Source organism: Protopterus annectens, chromosome 2.part1, assembly GCF_019279795.1.
Source record: "Protopterus annectens isolate FY-2018-M chromosome 2.part1, PAN1.0, whole genome shotgun sequence".
Classification (NCBI taxonomy): Eukaryota; Metazoa; Chordata; order Ceratodontiformes; family Protopteridae; genus Protopterus; species Protopterus annectens.
This window is the reverse complement of record NC_056729.1, coordinates 1,568,558,341-1,568,584,011: the sequence shown is the minus strand read 5'-3', so window position 1 is coordinate 1,568,584,011 and position 25,671 is coordinate 1,568,558,341. Positions and strand designations below refer to the sequence as shown.

The 25,671-nt window shown below is 37.9% G+C and overlaps 1 protein-coding gene across 1 annotated transcript in view; it reads right to left on the bottom strand.

Moving 5' to 3' along the window:
* RNF207 (ring finger protein 207) overlaps positions 1-25,671 on the bottom strand; it is a 1,144,530-nt gene that overhangs the window by 612,058 nt on the left and 506,801 nt on the right. Inside the window, exon 7 of the mRNA XM_044063578.1 lies at positions 22,432-22,478. Within this exon, the coding sequence (XP_043919513.1) occupies positions 22,432-22,478 (47 nt within the window). The remainder of the gene's footprint in view (positions 1-22,431; positions 22,479-25,671) is intronic.

The window sequence follows — 25,671 nt, the reverse complement described above, 5'->3', positions numbered from 1 at the left end:
AATGCCTTCCACACATTTAGGCCAAGTTCTTCAGAGGCAGGGACTAAAGGTGGAGGATGGAGGTGTCTCTATTTACATCAAAAATAAATATACTTCAAGGCTGGTCAAACAAGACAATGCACTTGAGCTGCTTCATGTTCAAGTCACCATAAGCAAAATCCAATACCACTTCCTTGCAAGCTATATTTCCCCTTCTATGACCCATGAAATCCATACCATGTATTTAAACTTATTAGAAACACTAGCCAACCAACCCAATAACATATCCATTGGTAACTTTAATTATCCCACTATTAACTGGGAATCCTATACGACAGCAAACATACATGCACAGAGATTCCTGGATTTTGTGAGCACAAAACTCCCTGGACCAAATAGTCAATACACCAACCATGGGTGCAACCATACTGGATCTGGTCCTCACTAATATGGGAAAGTGCTGCACACACCCTACTGTAATGCCTTCTCTGTTAAGGTCAGACCACAAAATGGTCTCCTTTGAAGTAAAAATAAAACCTGGATCCCAAGCTAAACCTGAAATACTCAGGAAGTATTCTAAGGCTAACCTGCTGCTATTAAATGAGAACCTGGCAAAAATGTCAAGCCCCCATAAACCCTGAAAACTCTGCTGCCTATGCAGAACTGTTCACAGAAACCCTGTCCAAGCATTTTAATAGCTGCATAGAGGCAGCTGTCCCCTCCAGGAAGAAGTACAGAACTAACTGCAAAAACAAGCCACTCTGGTGGAATCATAAAACCAATAGGCTGTATAACAGGACGAAGAAAATCATGGCAAAAAGTAGGAGGTGCAGCACCCAGCAGGATAAAAGCACTCTCATCAAACTAAACAAACAACTCAGAGGACAAATAAAGTCTGCCAAAGCAAAATTTGAGGTAAGTTTGACCTCCCAGGCTAAGAACAAACACAGAGCATTCTTAGCTATGTCCACAGCCACAAAGGCAATACACAATTGTGTTCAGAGCTCATTATAAATGGAACCACCTATACTGAGCCAGAAGACATAGCAAACCTCCTGGGTGATAAATTCAGCTCCAACTTTACCCCTCTCTCCCCCTGAATCTTCCCTCAGGAAATATCTTTAAATATAACTCCCCCTACTATCACTAGGGAACAGGTCCTTAATGCTCTCTGTAAGACCAAGAACACTGCATCAATGGGCCCAGACAATATCCCAGGATGCCTTCTAAATAGCAAGAAACATGACCTATCAGGGCCTCTGGAATTACTATTTAACTGTAGCCTCCAAACAGGTTTCATGCCTCATAAATGGAGAAAGGCAACAGTCATCCCTCTGCAGAAAGCTGGGCCATCTACAGACCCTGGAAACTACAGACCCAAAAGTCTCACTAGTCTTATATGTAAAGCCATGGAAAGAATTATCATGGAGATGATCAACAGAGATATACAGTGGATATAAAAAGTGTACACACCCCTGTTAAAATGCCAGGTTTTTGTGATATAAAAAATGAGACAACAATAAATCATTTCAAAACTTTTCCCACCTTTAATGTGACCTATAACCTGTACAATTCAATTGAAAAACAAACAAATCTGTTAGGGGAAAAAATAAAAAAAATAAAAAACATACAATAAGTTGGCTACACAAGTGTGCACACCCTTAAACTAATACTTTGTTGAAGCACCTTTTGATTTAATTACAGCATTCAATCTTCTGGGGTAGGAGTCTATCAGCATGACACATCTTGATTTGGCGATATTTAACCACTCTTCCTTGCAGAAGCACTCCAAATTTGTCAGATTCCAAGGGTATCTCTTGTGCACAGACCTCTTCAGGTCACCCCACAGATTTTCTATTGGATTTAGGTCTGGGCTCTGGCTGGGCTTTTCGAAAACTTTAATTTTCTTCTGGTGAAGCCATTCTTTTGATGATATTGATGTATGCTTGGGATCGTCGTGTTGAAAGGTGAAATTCCTTTTCATTTTCAGCTTTCTAGCAGATTCCTGAAGGTTGGGCCAAGCGTGACTGGTATTTGGAACTGTTCACAATTCCCTCCACCTTGACTAAAGTCCCAGTTCCAGCTGTAGAAAAGCAACCCCAAAGCATGATACTGCCACCACCATGTTTCACCATGGGGATGGTGTTCTTTTGGTGATGTGAAGTGTTGTTCTTATGCCAAATGCACCTTTTGGAATTGTGGCCAAAAAGTTCAACCTTGGTCTCATCAGACTATAACACATTTTCCCACATGGTTTTGGGAGACTTGATGCATTGTTTTGCAAATTTTAGCTGTGCCTGGATGATTTTCTGTGTAAGAAAAGGCTTCCGTCTTGCAACCCTACCCCATAGCCCAGACATACGGAGAATACGGGAGAGTATTGTCACATGTACCAGTACTTGCCAGAAATTCCTGAAGCTCCTTCAGTGTTGCTGTAGGTCTCTTGGCAGCCTCCCTGACCAGTTTTCATCTTGTTTTTTCATCAGTTTTAGAGGGATGTCCAGTTCTTTGCAACATTTCTGTTGTCCCATATTTTCTCCACTTTTTGATGCCTGTCTTCACTGTGTTCCATGATATATCCAATGCTGTGGAAATTGTTTGTACTCCTCTTGACTGGTACCTTTCAACAATGAGATCCCTCTGATGCTTTGTAAGCTCTCTGTGAGCCATGGCTTTTGCTGTAGCAGGCAACTGAGTAAATGTCAGGAAAATCCTACTAGGACAGCTGAACTTTATCTGGGGTTAATCAGATTCTCTTTAATTGATAACAGGTGTGTACCCAGTAAGACTGAATTCTGTAATTAAATCAAAAGGTGCTTCAACAAAGTATTAGTTTAAGGGTGTGCACACTTATGCAACCAGCTTATTTTACATTTTTTATATCTTTCCCCTAACAGATTTGTTTGTTTTTCAATTGAATTGTACAGGTTATAGGTTACATTAAAGGTGGGAAAAGGTTTGAAATGATTTATTGTGGTCTCATTTTTTTATATCACAAAAACCTGGCATTTTAACAGGGGTGTATAATTTTTTTATAACCACTGTAGTAAACTTCCAGACACTGAACCCAACCCAGTTTGGTTTCGTCAAAGGCAGAGCAATCCTACTCACACTGGTGGACTTCTTTGAGAACGTCACCAAAGAAATGCATGAGGGCAAAATTGTTCACACAATCTACCTTGACCTGAACAAGGCATTTGACACAATACCCCACTCAGGCATTGTTGACAAACTCAAAAGGTTAGGTACAAACCCATATGTCACCCGGTGGATAGCCAACTGGTTTACAGACAGGACCCAGGAGGTTAGAATTGGGGAGTCCACTTCAACAAATAGGCCATTCACCAGTGGAGTCCCTCAGGGATCAGCCCTTGGACTGCTCCTTTTTGGCATTTACTTCTCAGACGTCAAGGCAAATGTCACTGGTCTCTAGCTGACTAAATTTGCAGATGATTGCAAATTAGGAGCTGTCATTGAATCTCACACTGACACAAATGTTCTCCAGGAGGGGCTGACAAAGACAAACAACTGGTGTCAGAGCCGTGGACTAAAATTAAATGCCAAGAAATGCATAATAGTTTCCTTTGGGAAGTCGTCCATTCCTGGCCCGTATCATAGTGACAACACACCCCTTAGAGTTGACCCAGTAGTCAGGGACTTAGAGACACACATAGATAGTAACCTAGACTTTGACCATTATGTATCTACAGTGGTGAGGAAATCATTCTATATTGCACAACTTATAAACAAAAGTATGGCATCTAAGTCCAAGGAAGTCATTGTTCCACTGTATTCGGCATTCATCAGATATATCATTGAGTATAATGCTCCTTTGGTATGTACCTAAATAGGCATATCCAACAATTGGAATGTCCACAGAAGTTCCTCACTAAAAGAATACAGGATGTAAGTAAAATGTCCTATACAGACTGCCTCAAGGCCCTGTCCCTGTATTATGTCTCCTACAGGCTTTTGAGGGGAAATCTATGCCTGGCATACAGGGAATTGTCAGACCCCACTCTGATGGACCTGCTGCATATCCACAAAACAAACAGCACCAGAATTACCCATTCTAAAGACCTAAACCTTGTCTGTGATATAAATAGGTCCTGCTGGAGAGATAGACATGTATCTTAGAGACTTCCGCTTCTATGAAACAGGCTTCCCATCCATGTGAAGCAGTTTCTCCCTAACCCAATTCAAATGCAACTTGGACAATTGGATGGGAAACCAGAACTGCATCCCTGGTATGGCACCTATGTCTCTAATGGACACAGATATCCTGTAAATGGTTCATCTCCTAAACCCCTGCTTACACTTATCAAGGGTGTCAGAACTTGTCAGAGACTTGAGATGCATGGCTAGGCTTAAAAAGGCCCTTGTGGTCATGAGCCTAGTAAATACGTATGAACCTATAATAATGACAAATGCAAAATAAAGCAAAAAAAGTATTTCATTCTTTGGAAAATTTTATAGAGGCAATTGTATTAGTGTTTATCCAAATAAAGTTAGAAAGGTACAAAAATGCCAAGATTTCAAAGTAAAGACAGCCAACACACTTTCAGGAGAATGTTGAACACTTTCCTCCTTATATGACAATGCCTACAGAGATATCACACATCGTGTGAAATCTGTTTCCTCCTTATATACCAATGTCTACAGAGATATCACACATCCTGTGAAATCAGTTCCCTCCTTATATACCGTCTACAGAGATATCACACATCCTGTGAAATCTGTTTCCTCCTTATATATCAAAGTCTACAGAGATATCACACATCCTACGAAAACTGTTTTCTCCTTATACACCAAAGTCTACAGAGATATCACACATCCTCTGAAATCTGTTTCCTTCTTGTATACCAAAGTCTACAGAGATATCACACATCCTGTGAAATCTGTTTCCCCTTATATACCAAAGTCTACAGAGATATCACACATCCTGTGAAATCTGTTTCCTCCTTATATACCAAAGTCTACAGAGATATCACACATCCTGTGAAATCTGTTTCCTCCTTATATACCAAAGTCTACAGAGATATCACACATCCTCTGAAGTCTGTTTCCTCCTTATATACCAAAGTCTACAGAGACATCACACATTCTATGAAATCTGTTTCCTCCTTATATACCAAAGTCTACAGAGATATCACACATCCTGTGAAATCTGTTTCCCCCTTATATATACAAGTTTACAGAGATATCACACATCCTGTGAAATCTGTTTCCTCCTTATATAGGAAACTCTACAGAGATACCACACATCCTGTGAAATCTGTTTCCTCCTTATATACCAACATCTACAGAGATATCACAAATCCTGTGAAATCTGTTTCCTCCTTATATACCAACGTCTACAGAGATATCACACATCCTGTGAAATCTCTTTCCTCCTTATATACCAAAGTCTACAGAGATATCACACATCCTGTGAAATCTGTTTCCTCCTTATATACCAACGTCTACAGAGATATCACACATCCTGTGAAATCCATTTCCTCCTTATATACCGTCTACAGAGATATCACACATCCTGTGAAATCTGTTTCCTCCTTATATGCCAATGTCTACAGAGATATCACACATCCTGTGAAATCTGTTTCCCCCTTATATACTAAAATCTACAGAGATATAACACATCTTGTGAAATCTATTTCCTCCTTATATACCAACATCTACAGAGGTATCACACATCCTGTGAAATCTGTTTCCTCCTCCTTATATACTATCATCTACAGAGATGTCACACATCTTGTGAAATCTGTTTCCTCCTTATATACCAAAGTCTAGAGTGATATCACACATCCTGTAAAATCTGTTTCCTCCTTATATACCGAAGTCTACAGAGATATCACACATCCTGTGAAATCTGTTTCCTTCTTATATACCAAAGTCTACGGAAATATCACACATCCTGTGAAATCTGTTTCCTCCTTATATACCAAAGTCTACAGAGAAATTACACATCCTGTGAAATCTGTTTCCTCTTTATATACCAAAGTCTACAGAGATATCACACATCCTGTGAAATCTGTTTCCTCCTTATATACCAACATCTACAGAGATATCACACATCCTGTGAAATCTGTTTCCCCCTTGTATACCAAAGTCTACAGAGATATCACACATCCTGTGAAATCTGTTTCCTCCTTATATACCAACATCTACAGCGATATCACACATCCTGTGAAATCTGTTTCCTCCTTATATACCAACGTCTACAGATATATCACACATCCTGTGAAATCTGTTTCCTCCTTATATACCAAAGTCTACGGAGATATCACACGTCCTGTGAAATCATTTTCCTCCTTATATACCGTCTACAGAGATATCACACATCCTGTGAAATCTGTTTCCTCCTTATATACCAAAGTCTACAGAGAAATCACGCATCCTGTTAAATCTGTTTCCTCCTTATATACCAACGTCTACAGAGATATCATGCATCTTGTGAAATCTGTTTCCTCCTTATATACCAATGTCTACAGAGATATCACACATCCTGTGAAATCTGTTTCCTCCTTACATACCAACGTCTACAGAGATATCACACATCCTGTGAAATCTGTTTCAGCCTTATATACCTAAGTCTACAGAGGTATCACACATCTTGTGAAATCTGTTTCCTCCTTACATACCAACATCTACAGAGATATCACACATCCTGTGAAATCTGTTTCCTCCTCCTTATATACTATCATCTACAGAGATGTCATACATCTTGTGAAATCTGTTTCCTCCTTATATACCAAAGTCTACAGTGATATCACACATCCTGTAAAATCTGTTTCCTCCTTATATACCGAAGTCTACAGAGATATCACACATCCTGTGAAATCTGTTTCCTCCTTATATACCAAAGTCTACAGAGACATCACACATCCTGTTAAATCTATTTCCTCCTTATATACCAATGTCTACAGAGATATCACACATCCTGTGAAATCTGTTTCCTCCTTATATACCAAAGTCTACTGAGATATCACACATCCTGTGAAATCTGTTTCCTCCTTAAACACCAAAGTCTACAGAGATATCACACATCCTGTGAAATCTGTTTCCGCCTTATATACCAAAATCTCCAGAGATATCACACATCCTGTGAAATCTGTTTCCTCCTGCTTATATACTAACGTCTACAGAGATGTCACACATCCTGTGAAATCTGTTTCCTCCTTATATACAAACATCTACAGAGATATCACACATCCTGTCAAATCTGTTTCCTCCTTATATACCGTCTACAAATATAGCACACATCCTGTAAAATCTGTTTCCTCCTTATATACCAATGTCTACAGAGATATCACTTATCCTGTGAAATCTGTTTCCTCCTTATGTACCAACGTCTACAGAGATATCACACATCCTGTGAAATCTGTTTCCTCCTTATAGACCAAAGTCTACAGAGACATCATGCATCCTGTTAAATCTGTTTCCTCCTTATATACCAACGTCTACTGAGATATCACACATCCTGTGAAATCTGTTTCCTCCTTATATACCAAAGTCTACAGAGATATCGCACATCCTGTGAAATCTGTTTCCTCCTTAAACACCAAATTCTACAGAGATATCACACATCCTGTGAAATCTGTTTCCTCCTTAAACACCAAAGTCTACAGAGATATCACACATCCTGTGAAATCTGTTTCCTCCGTGTATACCAAAGCCTACAGAGCTATCACACATCCTGTGAAATCAGTTTCCTCCTTGTACACCAACGTCTACAGAGATATAACACATCCTGTGAAATCTGTTTCTCCCTTATATACCAACGTCTACAGAGATATCACGTATCCTGTGAAATCTGTTTCCTCCTTATATACCAATGTCTACAGAGATATCACACATCTTGTGAAATCTGTTTCCTCCTTATATACCAACGTCTACAAAGATATCACACATCCTGTGAAATCTATTACCTACTTATATACCAAAGTCTACAGAGATATCACACATCCTGTTAAATCTTTTTCCTCCTTATATACCAAAGTCTACAAAGATATCACACATCCTGTGAAATCTGTTTCCACCTTATATACCTAAGTTAACAGAGATATCACACATCCTGTGAAATCTGTTTCCTCCTTATATACCAAAGTCTACAGATATATCACACAGCCTGTCAAATCTGTTTCCTACTTATATACCAAAGTCTACAGAGATATCACACATCCTGTTAAATCTGTTTCCTCCTTATATACCAATGTCTACAGAGATAACACACATCCTGTGAAATCTGTTTCCTCCTTATATACCAAAGTCTACAGAGATATCACGCATCCTGTGAAATCCTCCTTATATACCGTCTACAGAGATATCACACATCTTTTGAAATCTGTTTCCTCCCTATATGCCAACATCTACAGATATATCATGCATTCTGTGAAATCTGTTTCCTCCTTATATACCAACGTCTATGGAGATATCACACATCCTGTCAAATCTGTTTCCTCCTTATATACCAATGTCTACAGATATATCAGTTATCCTGTGAAATCTGTTTCCTCCTTATATACCAACGTCTACAGAGATATCACACATCTTGTGAAAGCTGTTTCCTCCTTATATTCAAAGTGTACAGTGATATCACACATCCTGTGAAATCTGTTTCCTCCTTGTACACCAAAGTCTACAGAGATATCACACATCCTGTGAAATCTGTTTCCTCCTTGTATACCAAAGTCTACAGAGATATCACACATCCTGTGAAATCTGTTTCCTCCTTGTATACCAACGTCTACAGAGGTATAACACATCCTGTGAAATCTCTTTCCCACTTATATACCAAAGTCTACAGAGATATCACACATCCTGTGAAATCTGTTTCTTCCTTACATACCAAAGTCTACAGAGATATCACTCATCCTGTGAAATCTGTTTCTTCCTTATATACCAAAGTCAACAGAGATATCACACATACTGTGAAATCTATTTCCTCCTTATATTCCAAAGTCTACAGATATATCACACATCCTGTGAAATCTGTTTTTTCTTTATATTCCAAAGTCTACAGAGATATCACACTTCCTGTGAAATCTGTTTCCCCCTTATATAACAAACTCTACGGAGATATCACACATCCTGTGAAATCTGTTTCCTCCTTATATACCAAAGTCTACGGTGATACCACACATCCTGTGAAATCTGTTTCCTCCTTATATACCAAAGTCTACAGAGATATCACACATCCTGTGAAATCTTTTTCCTCCTTTTATATCAACATCTACAGAGATATCACACATCCTGTGAAATCTATTTCCCCTTATATAACAAACTCTATGGAGATATCACGCATCCTGTGAAATCTGTTTCCTCCTTATATACCAAAGTCTATGGAGATATCACACATCCTGTGAAATCTGTTTCCTCATTATATACCAAAGTCTACAGAGATATCACACATCCTGTGAAATCTGCTTCCTCCTTTTATATCAACGTCTACAGAGATATCACACATCCTGTGAAATCTTTTTCCTCCTTATATACCAACGTCTACAGATATATCACACAGCCTGTGAAATCTGTTTACACCTTATATTCCAAAGTCTACAGAGATATCACACATCCTGTCAAATATGTTTCCTCCTTATATACCAATGTCTACAGAGATATCGCACATCCTGTCAAATCTGTTTCCTCCTTATGTACCAACGTCTACAGAGATATCACACATCCTGTGAAATCTGTTTCCTCCTTATATACCAAAGTCTACAGAGTTATCACGCATCCTGTGAAATCTATTTCCTCCTTATATACCAACGTCTACAGAGATATCACACATATTTTGAAATCTGTTTCCTCCTTATATACAAAGTATACAGAGGTATCACGCATCCTGTGAAATCTGTTTCCTCCTTATATACCAACGTCTACAGATATATCACACAGCCTGTGAAATCTGTTTCCTCCTTATATACCAAAGTCTACAGAGATATCACACATCTTTTGAAATCTGTTTCCTCCTTATATACCAAAGTCTACAGAGGTATCACACATCCTGTGAAATCTGTTTCCTCCTTATATACCAAAGTCTACAGAGGTATCACACATCCTGTGAAATCTGTTTCCTCCTTATATACAAAGTGTACAGAGATATCACACACCCTGTGAAATCTGTTTCCCCCTTATATACCAACATCTACAGAGCTATCACACATCCTGGTAATTCTGTTTCCTCCTTATATACCAACGTCTACAGAGATATCACACACCCTGTGAAATCTGTTTCCTCCTTATATACCAAGGTCTACAGAGATATCACACATTCTGTGAAATTTGTTTCCTCCTTATATACCAACGTCTACAGGGGGATTCACTATACAATCTCGAAATACTGAAATGTCGAATTTCAGTATTTCGAGACTGAATAGTCGAGTACATGAAAACACGAATACTACAATCGTGACCATTCATACACACACACACACACACACACACACACACACACACACACACACACACACACACACACACACACACACACACACACACACACACACACACACACACACACACACACACACACACACACAAACAAGGACATAATCACACACACACATACACCTACCTAACTAAACAAACATAACAACACACACAAACACACTTAACCTACCTCTAAGCAGGGGGACAAGCCCCCCTGCACCCCCCACAACCCCCTACTTATATATATTCTAACTCAGAGGCTGCACTAAACACACAAACACACAACAAACACCACTGCACACACTCACATACACTAAAATCCCTACCCATTATCCTCAAACACACATCACTTTCCTGAAACCCCAGATAAATCCACAAACCGCACCACACATCACGAACATGACACCACGATAGCGGCAGATTCGACATTTGCAGATTTGGCATAGTGTAGTTTCGGTTAAATGCACTTTCCACTATTCGGTCTCGACGTACTGAATTTCGATATTTCAGTACGTTGAGATTGTCTAGTGTATCCCTACATCCTGTGAAATCTGTTTCCTCCTTATATACCAAAGTCTACAGAGACATCACACATCCTGTGAAATCTGTTTCCTCATTATATACCAACGTCTTCAGAGATATCACACATCTTGTGAAATCTGTTTCCTCCTTATTTACCAATGTCTACAGAGATATCACACATCCTGTGAAATCTGTTTCCTCCTTATATACCAAAGTCTACAGAGATATCACACATCCTGTGAAATCTGTTTCCTCCTTATTTACCAACATCTACAGAGATATCACACATCCTGTGAAATCTGTTTTCTCCTTATGTACCAAAGTCTTCAGAGATATCACACATCCTGTGAAATCTGTTGAGGAAAGGAGTACCTTGAATAATGAACATGGGCAAACAGACACTACTGATGCCTTTTTAAAATACTAGGATCGAATACAAATCCTCAGTCTGGAGGTAGATGCATTACTAAAGAGCTTCGGTTTAACCTTGGTTCAGATTAACAGACCTATTGCTTTTGGTGCTAAGCCATTAATATTGCACTTATCTTTATGGCAATTTGTTTCATACTGTAATGGACTACAAACTGATGGGTACTATTAATGTAAAACTGCTGCATGCTGCACTGCCAGACTACAGACCATAATTCCTAAAACACAGTGTTGTGACTACAAAGTGATTTATTTACGTGGATCTCAAATTGTCCTAACCAACCTGCTTACTGTAACTCTGAAAACCATGACAGTATTGAGATGAATTAGCATGCTGATGAACTCCAGAGAGATGCATACTGTGGCATTTTCTAGTTTGAAACCATAGAGTAAAAAGGTCACACAGACAAACCAATTAGTAAAAACTATGAGAAAAACATAGCCAAGCTAGAGTTTTCACTGTGTGATACCTTAAACCTCCTGCAGTAGAGGCCCATGGGATATATGCAAATAACCCCTTAAAGATATCAAGGGTTTCAGCAATATGGCTTCTGAATGTTCATGGCTTTTTACGTTTTTATTTTTAAGTCATTCTGGATATATTCAGACCAGTAAGTTGAAACCCCACTAGCTGTGGACATGGATGTTTCAGCCTTCTTATGACTTTGTCAGCACAGCATAATTGGACTATTTTGCTATACTTTAGAAATACAGACTAAGTGCAGAGATAGGGTCTTAAGGCAATTTGTGTAGGCCAGGATATTCATACCCTGGATTCTTCTGGTGAGGAATCTTTGATGGCATTCCAACTGGTGCAAATGCCTGACCAGGTACATACCAAAGGGGGCATTATACTCAATAATGGGTCTGATAAGGGCTGAGTAGAGTGGTACTATTACTTCCTTGGACCTGAATGCCATATCCTTGCTTATAAATTGGGCACGGTAGGATGATTTTCTTACTATCTTGGTTAAATGTTGGTCGAAGGCTAGATTACTGTCTACATATGTTCCCAGATCCCTTATTACTGGATCAGCTCTTAAGGGTGTTATATCGATGGAGTAAATAGCTTGGGTAGATGATTTCCCAAAGGGCAATATAGTGCTTTTCGTTGTACTGAGTTTTAATCTGTGGCCTTGGCACGAGTCATTTGTTTGTGTTAGACCCTCTTGTAGGATGCCGGTATAACATACGGAATCTATGATAGCTCCCAATTTACAGTCATCTGCAAACTTGGTGAGCCAGAAGCCTTTGATATTAACCTTGACATCTGAGAAGTACATGACAAACAGGTATGGGCCTAATACAGAGCCCTGGGGTTTTCCACTGGTGAACGATTTCCTGGTGGAGGTGGTCTTACTTCTTGGATCATATCTGTGAGCCAGCCAGCAATCCACTGAGTTAGGTGTGCCTAGTTCTGAGAGTATGACAATAATACTTGAATAGGGTATTGTCATGAAGCAACTCCTGAATAATGTTGATCCGTTTGGGTAAAACAAGAAAAAACACAACACAATATCCAAACGGGTCCTTCCACCTTATGGCAATATTCAACAAAATAAATCCAGCCGGCTTAAAACAAAAGAAGTTTAATCCAAGTGAAAACTGATTGTTGAGCGCTTTCACTCGCTACAAACAGCGAGCTTCATCAGAACAATTAAGTTAAATGCTTTGCATACATTTATATTAAAAAAGGCGCCAAAAAACATGGCTTGAAAAACAATCACTATTAAAGTGATAGTACACATTTTTATAAAAACCTTCTCATTAAAAGTGAAAACTCTCCTGCTATAATGCCTGCAGTGTAACAAAATCCATTAATTCAAAATATAACTAAAAACTGCTTTAGTTCTTCTTGTTGTATCAGTAAGTTATACTGTAATAAAATATTCATTGAAGAATCAATCTATGAAACGCTTAAATCTATTCTAATAACATATAAAATTATGTCATTAGTATAAAGTGGTTTAAACTTAATATCATACCCTGCTGTGAGTTAACTGTGCCATTTGTTTATAAATTCATTCTTTTAACATCAGTAATGGTTTTATGGACAAATAGTCATTTATTCCTGGTGGAAAGGTGGCATCCGTGTACACTTGCCAATACAGTTCTCTGTAGGCTAAATAATTGTTAGTATTGCCACCTCTTGGATTATTCTTGATTGTTTCAATGATGGCAAACTTAAATGAATGCCCTGTTCCTTTGTCAATAATGTGCCTAGCTAAGGCATTTTTGTTATCTCTCCTTTTTATACAGTATATGTGGGAGTATATTCTCTGCTTAAAAAACCTCTCGGTTTTACCGATATAAAAAGCAGGACAGACCGTGCATGAAGCAATATATACCAGCATCTTTGATTTGCAGTTTCCTTTAGATGTAAAAATCTTTGACCTTTTAATGTTCTTTAACTGAATGTATTCATTTTCATTAATGAAACTGCACTGGTTACAAGCACCACACTTGCTAGTGTGTGAATTACGCTCGGTCTGTCCATGTTTGGGTAATTCCAATAAACTTTTGAGGTTTCTTCCCATTTTATTTACGAATATTGGTCTGCTACCAACCTTATCCAAAATTTCATTTTGGCATGTTAAAATGTGCCAATTCCTAATTATTGTATCTTTAATAATATTACTAAATGGGCCGAACTCAATAATGCAAGCTTTTTTGTATTGTCTGGTAGCTCCCCCTATGTTCTCATTGGGGACTAATCCAGGTCCTACAAGGGATACATTAGTTCCTAGTAGTGAGGTGTATCTACTCTCTCTTAGTTCAACAATATAACTTGAGATATTATTCATTAAGTCTGTAGCGTAGCCTCTTTCTTGAAATAAGGATGTAATAAATTCAATCTCCTTAATCATGTCTGAGTTTTCAGATGTCATGCGCATGGCCCTAATGCATTGACCCTTGTATATGTTGCATTTCAACTTTCTTGGGTGGTAACTGTGATAATCTATATACGAATTGGAAAAAGTGTTTTTCCTGTAAATATTTGATTTCAAACAACCATTATCTACAGAAATCAAAGTGTCCAAATATGGGACACCCTGGTTATTATGAACCTCCGTGAATTTTAAATATTCACAAGTAGAGTTGATATATGTGAAGAATTCACAAAATGATCTGTCCTCACCATTCCACATGATATAAATATCGTCCAAAAATCTAGAATAGTAATATATGGACTTGTAGTGTGGACTGTTAAAGATGTAGTTGTCTTCCCATTCAAGCATGACCAGGTTGGCGAATATGGGGGCGCAAGCCGCCCCCATAGCAACGCCCCTGGTCTGCTTGTACAATTTCCCCTCATAATATATGAAGTTATTTTCTAACACTATGGACATCAAGTCCGTTAGAAGTGTGATGGTGTCCCAAGTCAATTCTGTATGTCTCCTGAGACAATTAGCAAAAGCTTCAAGTCCATCCTCAATGGGAATACTACTAAATAAATCAACAACATCTATGCTGCTAAAAATAGTGCTGTTGTTATACATGGAAACTGGGTAGTTTTTCAAAAATTCCCACGAGTCTTTTACCATGTGCTTAACTTTGTTGTATATAGGTTTTAACATACTGTCTATGACCACTCCAATAGGGAAGGTCTTAGACCTGCTGCCAGATATTATCGGTCGGAAAGGCGGGTTGGCACTGTCCTTGTGGACCTTGGGAATACCTACTATGGTAGCCATAGTAGGATGAGGCACAGACATGTAAAGATATAAATCCTCGGTTATTCTCTGATCCAAAAAGTATTCTTCTAAATACATGTCAATTCTACTGTAAGCAATATTTATTTCATTCTGTGAAATAGAAGAATAATTGCCTGATTCATGTAAAATATCCTGAATAATCCCTCTGTATGTTGACGCATCATAAATAACTATGCCTCCCCCCTTATCCGGTTTCATGACTCTGATATTATTGTTGTTCTGTAAGTCAAATAAAGTGGCAATCTCTGTTTCAGAAAGATTGGAATTGAATCTGTGTCCTTTAAAGGTGTGACTAATACCATATAGTTCTCTAGTGACCTTTTGGTCAAACTTGTGAATACTAGGGTTAGCCAAAGGCATATAACTGCTTTTCTTTCTCAGTACGTCTACGCCTGTGGACACTTCTTGCTCACTATTTCCAAACACCATAGATAAATTTAATTTCCTCACATATTTTTTAAACTCAAAAATGCTGTCAACTACATTAAACTTTGGTGTAGGAATAAATTTTAACCCTTTGGATAATAAACTAAAATGTGATTTCTCCAAAGGCAACCTGCTGTAATTATAAATTGTGAAATTATTCTGTGTACAAACTATATTGTTAGTTGTAATAATATCAGAATTATCACAACTGTCGGGTACACTTACAAGTTGTTGTCTGTCAGATGTTAAAATTTCATTTTCCATTTTCCCCCTTTTTTCCACTTCGCAAAGTGCCTTCCCCCTTGGTTGTGAAAAAACTGGTTACTTTCATCTTCCCTATAAACATATTCTTGATCATATTCTTTAGTGTGCTGTATAAAACTTTGATGAGATATGTTCCATTTGTAGTTCGTATGATTCTTGTACTGTTCCCTATCCCTATGTAACTTTTTGTATTTGCGTTCTTGGGCCTTCTTTGCCCTAATATCAGCACTATCAAATTGTTTATAAAACAAAGATTCCCATTGTGGAAATGCTAAATCTTGAATTATAACATTGTGAAGCTTCTCCACTTCAGCCAAAAGTTTACATAGCTTCTCATCATTGTATTTAATCACTAGTTTCATGTATTGAATTCCAAAGTTATCAAAAAGACAGTTAAAATCTGATTTGACCTCATTATCTAAATCAATTCCCATTGGTAATTTAAAAAAACGCAAACCCATGGGTATGATTTTAATGGAAATACAAAAGTTTAAATACGCATTGTCTAATTTCAGTCCATTAATAATATTAAGTTTCTTTCCAAAACTGTAAATAGAGTCCTTTAAAGTGCCTTTCTGTTTGGCACTATTGGAATTGTTATTAACATTGTCAAAATTGCAATCTTGACCAAGAAACTCTTGTAAAACATTAAGTTTCTTGTCTTTGTTAATATGAGTAACAGTACCTTTATCCTGTGTCTTGTTGTTTGAGACCTGAGCGTAGGTCCTAGTAGCCTGTGTGAGCTTCGGTCTGGTCCCCACTCTCTTCATTTCCTCAGAAAGGTTACCAAACGAGAAATCGAAAGTAAATTCGGTTCCTGCCGTCCTGTTGTTAAAATTATTAGCAGAGCTGCAAGGTAGGTCAATCGCACACCCATGTGCGTGACCAGTATTCTGCCCATTAGGGATTCCAGGTGATGACGTGTCTGGTATATCTTTGTTGGAGAAATGTGTACCAGACTGGTCCATGTTTCCGTTACTGCCTGAAACATGGTGCAAAGCATTTCTATCGTTCTCAAAAGTCAGGGTGTTCACCCTAGAGTCAATAAGACCGGGGATCTTGCTGAACAATTCCGCTAGCTTGGACACCTCATTACGTAAAGCGGAAACCTCCGCTTTCAGTTGTTCTATATCAGAACCGGAACTAGGAGCCAAATCTGCGGTTGAGTTGGTGGATTCCATGAAGCAACTCCTGAATAATGTTGATCCGTTTGGGTAAAACAAGAAAAAACACAACACAATATCCAAACGGGTCCTTCCACCTTATGGCAATATTCAACAAAATAAATCCAGCCGGCTTAAAACAAAAGAAGTTTAATCCAAGTGAAAACTGATTGTTGAGCGCTTTCACTCGCTACAAACAGCGAGCTTCATCAGAACAATTAAGTTAAATGCTTTGCATACATTTATATTAAAAAACATGGCTTGAAAAACAATCACTATTAAAGTGATAGTACACATTTTTATAAAAACCTTCTCATTAAAAGTGAAAACTCTCCTGCTATAATGCCTGCAGTGTAACAAAATCCATTAATTCAAAATATAACTAAAAACTGCTTTAGTTCTTCTTGTTGTATCAGTAAGTTATACTGTAATAAAATATTCATTGAAGAATCAATCTATGAAACGCTTAAATCTATTCTAATAACATATAAAATTATGTCATTAGTATAAAGTGGTTTAAACTTAATATCATACCCTGCTGTGAGTTAACTGTGCCATTTGGCAATACTAACAATTATTTAGCCTACAGAGAACTGTATTGGCAAGTGTACACGGATGCCACCTTTCCACCAGGAATAAATGACTATTTGTCCATAAAACCATTACTGATGTTAAAAGAATGAATTTATAAACAAATGGCACAGTTAACTCACAGCAGGGTATGATATTAAGTTTAAACCACTTTATACTAATGACATAATTTTATATGTTATTAGAATAGATTTAAGCGTTTCATAGATTGATTCTTCAATGAATATTTTATTACAGTATAACTTACTGATACAACAAGAAGAACTAAAGCAGTTTTTAGTTATATTTTGAATTAATGGATTTTGTTACACTGCAGGCATTATAGCAGGAGAGTTTTCACTTTTAATGAGAAGGTTTTTATAAAAATGTGTACTATCACTTTAATAGTGATTGTTTTTCAAGCCATGTTTTTTGGCGCCTTTTTTAATATAAATGTATGCAAAGCATTTAACTTAATTGTTCTGATGAAGCTCGCTGTTTGTAGCGAGTGAAAGCGCTCAACAATCAGTTTTCACTTGGATTAAACTTCTTTTGTTTTAAGCCGGCTGGATTTATTTTGTTGAATATTGCCATAAGGTGGAAGGACCCGTTTGGATATTGTGTTGTGTTTTTTCTTGAATAGGGTATTGTATTGAATACCTTGGCCAGGACAAGATACGCAGTATGTACCATTTCCTGTCCTCCATACCCTTAGTGACCTTCTCAAAGAAGTCTACCAGGCTGAGTAGGCAAGACCTTCCCTTCACAAAGTCAAACTGTAATGGATCTAGTGTCAAGGTTGAAAATGTCCTTGTTGATCATTTCTATAATTCATTCTATGGCTTTGCATGTTAGACTTGTCAGACAGATAAGTCTGTAGTTTCCATGGTTCATAGGTTCATATGCACTGTTAAAGTGCCCTGGCATCATGCTGCCTGACATTAGTTCCCTATGCCTCTATCAAGTAGAGCCACTGAAGTGATCCCTGAGGTGAACTTTCTATTTCCCACCACTCATCAAGATTTCTGTTGAAGAGGGCCAGTGAGGTGCTCTGCTTGACATGTATGGAAAGTCTGTTCCAGAGCATGGGCAGTCTCTGGGTTATGAACCTGTCCCTAGTTGATAGTCCATCCTTATGAAGAGGGATGACCATTGTGGCACTCCTTTCACCTGGCATGTAACCTGTTTTGAGGCTATTGTTGAAGAGTACCTCAACTGGTCTTGCTAGGTCATCTTCTAGGCTATTTAGAAGGTAACTAGGAATATTATCAGGGCTCACTGAAGCAGCATTTTTGGTCTTAACATGAACCACCAGGGCCTGCTCCCTGTTGATAGTGGGGAATATGAGAGAAGGGATTTTACAGGAAGTACTGGGGGAATGGTGGTGAAATTTATAAGTCAGTTGATTCACTATGCTACCCTGGTCAGTGAAGATTACTCTATGTACAACCAGTTCTGCACACTGCTGAGTGTTAACTTCAAGGTTCCTGACAAAGCTGAAGAAGGCCTTGTAATTGTCCTTAGCCTGGTAGGCCATCCTAACATCGTAATTGGCCTTAATTTCCTGTTAATTGAATCAGAGAGCTGTTGTCGCTATGAGAGTTGCTCTTCTTGATTTTGGACATGATGCTTTTCTTTTGTTTTATATGCTCTTATGGTAAGGATTCTACCAGTGCATTGATTACGTCTGCATAAGTAGCTGTGTTCTACACGTTTGGGGAGCATTGAAATTTGACAACTATCACTTAGTAGGCTGTAGTTTGCTTTAGAATAGTGCCTAACCATTACAGGTTTAGCTGGGGTTTCCAAGTTAATTTTCACTTCAAAGCTTTGTGGTGCAACCGCACCTTTGAGGGCATGATACAGGGAAGGATACAATGCCCTCCCATGTTGGTGAGTACTAGGTCCAATATGTTTGATCCTCTGGTTTGAGAGTGTACTGTTCGGTCCAGGGTGCTTGCATTGATAAAGTCAAAGAAATGTGCCTGTGAGTTACAGTGTACATTTCCCAATCTATATAAGGATAGTTGAAGTTTCCCATTTATAAGATATTTGACTGGATGGAGAGTGCTTCTAGTAGTTCTATGTAACAGATGTGAGCTTTGTGAGTCATAGAGTGACCTGTAGCTGACCAGGACACTGTAAGGAACTTTATCTATGGAGACTTGGACGTGAATAAACTCTAGGGCATCTTCCTGTTTAAACAGGCTAGAGCTGTATTAGCTGCTAATGTAGATCAAGGCACCTCTACCTTTATTTCCCTGTCTGTGCTGCTGTTTGGTCGTAATGTGTGTAAGGCACTGCCAGAGTTTGTTCTTTGGCTTTAAAGCATGTCTCGGTAACAGCACAAATGCCACATTCTACAATGTAAGGAGAGCAACACCTTAAGGATGCTTTGAGTTTTTTTGGGTTTTTTTTTGCTATTTTTTTTTTTTTTTGTAGTTTTGTCATTTTGGCATTGCCTAAAAAAGGCTTTAAGGGAGTGGATAAAGTTTTAGTGAATACCGGAAAACCCTGGGGGACAGGTCCAGACCATCCTTAGCAAAGCAATATGGTCTGTTAAACATGTCCTGTCAAGCTGATAGATGTTGGATCCTCCTTGAGTGACATAAGAAACTAAGCCAATTATTAAAATCAGTCATTTTCTGTTCATGCTGTGGCTTCATCATTGGCGAAGGTAGAATGCTGCTCAGTGCAGGGCACATACCTGTCTGAGACAAATATTTAGAAGGACACATAGTGTCTCTTTTCATATAGTCCATGGAGGTATATCTCAGGTCATTCACACCCACATGGACTGTGAAAGAATCACATTGGAACCTGTGATGCAGTGACTTCAGTGTGTGCATGATATTGAGGATCTTAGCTCCAGACAGGCAATTAACTGTTATTTTCTCATTGTCCAGCCTAGTGAGAGGGGCATCTGTGTGGTGTACAACAGAATCCTCATGACAACAATATGAGATAAATTGTTTGCTTCCCTAATGGGCTTTCTTCTTGGGGGGGTCATTCAGTGTGGGCTTATGTGCAGTGATGGGTGTTGCTTTTGGTGTGTTCTTCATACCTCTCAACTGTATCTCATTATGAGGACAATACCTCATTTGGGGTCTTAAAAAGTTCATGTTCCTCAAAGTTCCACATAGAAAGGCTCTATTACACATTCAGTGTTAAGAATTTTTTAACTGATATCCGTGGTAAAGAGAAAAGAATCATATTAATTCATTAAATTATCTTTTTCATATGCAAAACCAGAATATTTTAACCATCCTATGACCTTCCTAGTTGAATTTGTTAATAAACTGTTAGTAACTGTTCCACATTTTGCCCATTTGTTCCACATCGTGAGGGCTAGTGTTCATTTCAGAGATGGAAGGTTGAGAGCTTTGGTGTGCTTTAGTGATTCACGACAACAAGTGATGCCGTTTGACAGCTTAGGAGGTCTTTGAGATTTTGGAAGGTTTCTTTTAAGTCCCTCAGCATAAGAAGCTGTATGTGTGTAGTGAGCAATATGTATGAAGGATACAGTGTGTGTGTTCTTGACAACTTTGATTGTGAGATTTCTGTCTCCAAGGAAGTTATGTATGGACATCTTTCGCATGCATGTTAGTTTCTTTAAGGATTAGCAGGTTGTCTGAGTACATGAGACAATTACAACATTGTCCCAGGATGTCCATATCTACCAAACTGGCCACAGAGCATTATGAAATTGCGTATCCATGTTGTCAGGAACTGTAGTAAGGTATTTAGTCCATATTTATGGTGATGTGATTGATTTTTAAATCAAGAGCACAGCAAAAAAACAAAACAATCACTTGTATATACTCCTGAATTTGGCACTCAGGGTTCTCTTACAGTGCCCAATACAACATTTTGATGTTTGGAAACATGAAATCCTAGGTAATAACCTCTCAACCAACTGGGGACAAATTTCAACAGAATCAGGGACAAGTCAAGAAAAAATCAGGGACAATCAGGGACACTTTTAAAATATTAGTGTTATTAACTTGAAAGATTGACAGAATCAGAGCATATGAATTAATACACATCTGAAGTAAAAGAAGTTTATAACTCTTAATTATTGTCATAATTCATTGAGTGTAATTCACCACCTTTCTTCCAAAAGTCACTAGTTTTAGGAGGGATTAAGAGGGACAGAGTTACAGTTTGAGTCAAAATCAGGGACAGTTGAGAGGTATGCATAGGTCCACAATATTTAGAGGAGAGGGCATAATTAGATTGGTTAAAGTTAATGTACAGACCAGGTAACTTTTGTCAGTATTCTAGATAACTCAAATACTATTTAACAAGCAAAGCTCTGCAGCTTCAAAGTGATGGCTTATAGGTTAATACTAGGCTAACTGCCCTGAAAGGCTTAGCCAATAACCCAAAGTCAGAATCAAACCCTGTATGTTGTGTCTAGAAGGTGATGATCTTAATCATCATGTCACACCCACTTCTTACTCTGGGTGCTAAGTGAAAAGAGATCAAGTGACCTACTTAAAATTATTTTTAACCTCTGTATAAGGGTATTCTTCACTACACAGGCCTCCTACCTCCAGCTGAACGTATAGTTTTAATTATCCCATATAACTACAAGGGGGAATACTTTCTTCATGCCACTCTTCAAGGTACCACTATGAAAACATCAGTGCTATTGTATTCAGGCTTCATTATCCATCTGTTCCAAAAATAAGCTTGATTTATCATTTGGATTACAACTGAACAGTTTGGGATGCAAATACTGAAAATGTAATATAAAATGTTTTGTACTAAATTTTCATTAAAGCCGTTATAAAGTGAAAAAATACCAGATACAGTTCAAAAAATGTCATACAGAAGCTCTTACATTAGCTTTGTCAACATAAGATCACAGTTTATATTACAGCTGAAAAAATATTCGTTTTTACATGTTGTAATTATTTTGTACTTGCCTCTGTGCTGCTTTTAGTAACATCTTTTTCCTCTCTGCAAGTCTTTCCTGTAAAATCAACATATGAATATAAATCACAAACTGAAATTACTGACTTATAGGTTGATATTCGGCTAACTGCCCTTGTAGATCATTTTAAGCCTAGCTAATTATTCCTTTTGAGACTGAAGTACTGAACTTTGGATCTTTAAGATAAAGACCTTAACCTTCATGTTGCACCCCAACACACAAAGGGTCTATATTAGATAATTGAACTTTCAAAAGTTCAAGTGTCATATGGTCAACACCATATGATCAAATTTTTGAAAGTTCGAATGTTTTAACAGAGATCTCCGTACAGCACGGAATAGGAAAATTTCCCTTTTCTGCACTGTAGTGCGATCTCAGAGTTGGTATATTTAAAGAGTGGGGTGTGTGGGGGGTGCAGGGGGGCTTGCCCCCCTGTTTAAAACGTTCAGGTAGGTTATTTGTGTAATATATTTTTTTTTTATTAGATGTGCGAACTTTTAAAAGTTCGATCATATGGTGTCGACCATATGACAGTCGAACTTTTGAAAATTCGATTATCTAATATAGACCCCACACAAAGCATATGGTCTACTCATTTAATTGATGAGAAGAAAAAAATTCACATTGTGATATTGACTTTCCAGGTATTCATTATTCACTTACTTTAAGACAACATAAAAAGCCATCACTTAGAAAACACAGAGGACTAAACACTGAACATGAAACCAAGTATTTGGCCAAGTAACAGCAGTTGTAATTTAGTCATTTATACTTTTCGTTTGAAGAACGCACACAGTGAGCTGGGAAAAATTGTTTAATTTAAATTTTGCATGCCATTTTAACATTTTCAAATATAACCCATATTTGTTGGCTGCTAAGAATATTTGGATACAGACCATTCACCGTAAACTGTACAGCCATAAAGATACCATTCAGGAGAAAGAATGTAGGACATGTCTCAGAGCAGTCATAAATGGAAGTATGTTTGGAGCTAAGAAGAAATAAAGCAATTACAGCAAAAGTCCCATTCAAGGTACCACATTTTACAGGTACTGTGGACACCTCTTTTTTTTAACTGATATAGAGACATGGGCTAATACAATGGTACACTAGTTCTTAGATGATGCTGTAAAGGTGGGTCCATTCCAAAATCTGCAGGTTTAGTTTTCTTGATATCACCTTATGACAAGAGTGATGCAGCCATCTTATGTACAGATATGCAACATTCATAAGCTGATACCTAGTCCATTATGAAGCATTAACATTTTACAATGCTGTGAGCTGTATAATAAGCTTACATACAATTCTGTAGAAAGAAATTAACATATTTTATTCAGCCATTAATACAGCATGCATTCTTGTTAAGTGTTGTTAAATGTTTTTCTTATTCACTGTCACATCTTGGCTATGTATTGTACATTCTGTCCCTAGCAAATGCTTTAATGACAGTTTTTTCCCTTTGCATTTCTATGTGAATTTCTTACTGGTTATTGTCTTTGCCACTGAAGCCCAGGTCTTGGCTGGAAAGGTTTCCCAGAGCAGTTCACTTACTCATTTAAAAAGTATAAAGAAATAAAGAAATCTGACTCACCTACAGTCTGTTGGATCTTCCTTCTCAGTCACATAGCTCAAAACAGTGCAAATTATCTCCCTCTGAAGGTAGTAATAGCAGGGTCATATCTCAGAGGGTCACAGAACATTCAAAGAAGGAATAAAAACCATGAGTGCTTTGTTAGCAATGGGGGTGAGACCAGGAGTGAAGGCAAACAGATTATATCAGATATAACAAGAAAAAAATCAACACCTGCCAACAAAATGACCAATTTTCGGATTGTGTTTTTGGTTGTCATTATGTGTATACATATAATGTAACTGTAACAAACCCATTTAAAGGTTATTTATTTTGTCATAACTCATGATTTGAGTCATTAAATTCAGGACTGATAAAAAGTCTGACTCTGCAAATGTATTTATATATGTTTGTGTGTGTGTGTGTGTGTGTGTGTGTGTGTGTGTGTGTGTGTGTGTGTGTGTGTGTGTGTGTGTGTGTGTGTGTGTTGAGACACTAGTTGTATGTAGCTGCTGCATACTGAAGAGCAACAAGTCCCAGGGAAGTGGAGAGGATGAGGGACTAGAACCACTCCTCAAAGATACAACATTCTAGACAGTATATTTTATGACTTATAAGCACTACAGGCTATATGTCATAGAAAGCAGTATCTGATACAATTCTGTAATGGAATTTGTGATTCCACATAATAATAGAACTGTGAACTGGTCTAAGGCTGACAACAGATGCATTGACATAATCTCTAGAAGACCACTTTGTAAAGAGATAGGTAGTCAGTTGTCGTATCTCATTCTGAGTAATTGCTGTACACCCTCAGTGTGAGGAATTACCCTACATATCCCTGTAGGTGACTGCCTCAGCAGTGCTTAATTTAGGAAGTTCAGTAGTCCTTAGGTTTATACTGTTTATGGCTGTAAAGCCAGTGAGGTGTTTAGCCATGATATCCATTGATATTTTCAGTATATTAGTATTCCCTGTTAAGAAGATTATTTCTCCATGTCCAGACATGAATTTGGGGTTTCACACACAATTATGAAGTATAGCTTTGAAAGCAGATAAGATGTTACTTTGTCTGACCAATAGACAGAGGTTGTTGTAAAGGCAGGGAATGTGCTATGTTGTTAAATTTCAAAAGGATGTTAAGGTCTGTACTATGAGTGTTAGATTATTGGTTCTGTAAAGTTGGAGGAGGTCAAAAATGTTAGGGAGTTTCTATGTTGGAAAGGCTAAGGGAGACACCCCTCAGGAATCTATATGCAACAGAGTAGGGGAATACAGCTTTTAGTCTTTTAGGGTAGCTTAGATTGTGCAGTCCAGAAATTTTCTTGGTCAGAAACCTTTGAGAGCTTTCAAATCAACCAATGTGCTTTGTGAAGTATATTCTAAAAGACGCATTTTATTCAAGGATTGGCCCAGTAAATGAAAACCATAGATCAAGACTGCATAGGTCCTAGAAGAGATGCCACTACAGATCAACTGAGCAAGGTCGAAAAATTTCCTATCCATAACTGAACTACAGAGGTCAAAAAAGATTGTTATCAACGTATGTACCCAAGTCAAGAATAACTATCTCTTTTGAGAGTGGGTACAAGCAATATGGTAAGAAGAGAGAGTGATTTCCTTTACAAAGTAAGTATACTGAATGTTTTGGTATTGTGGTGA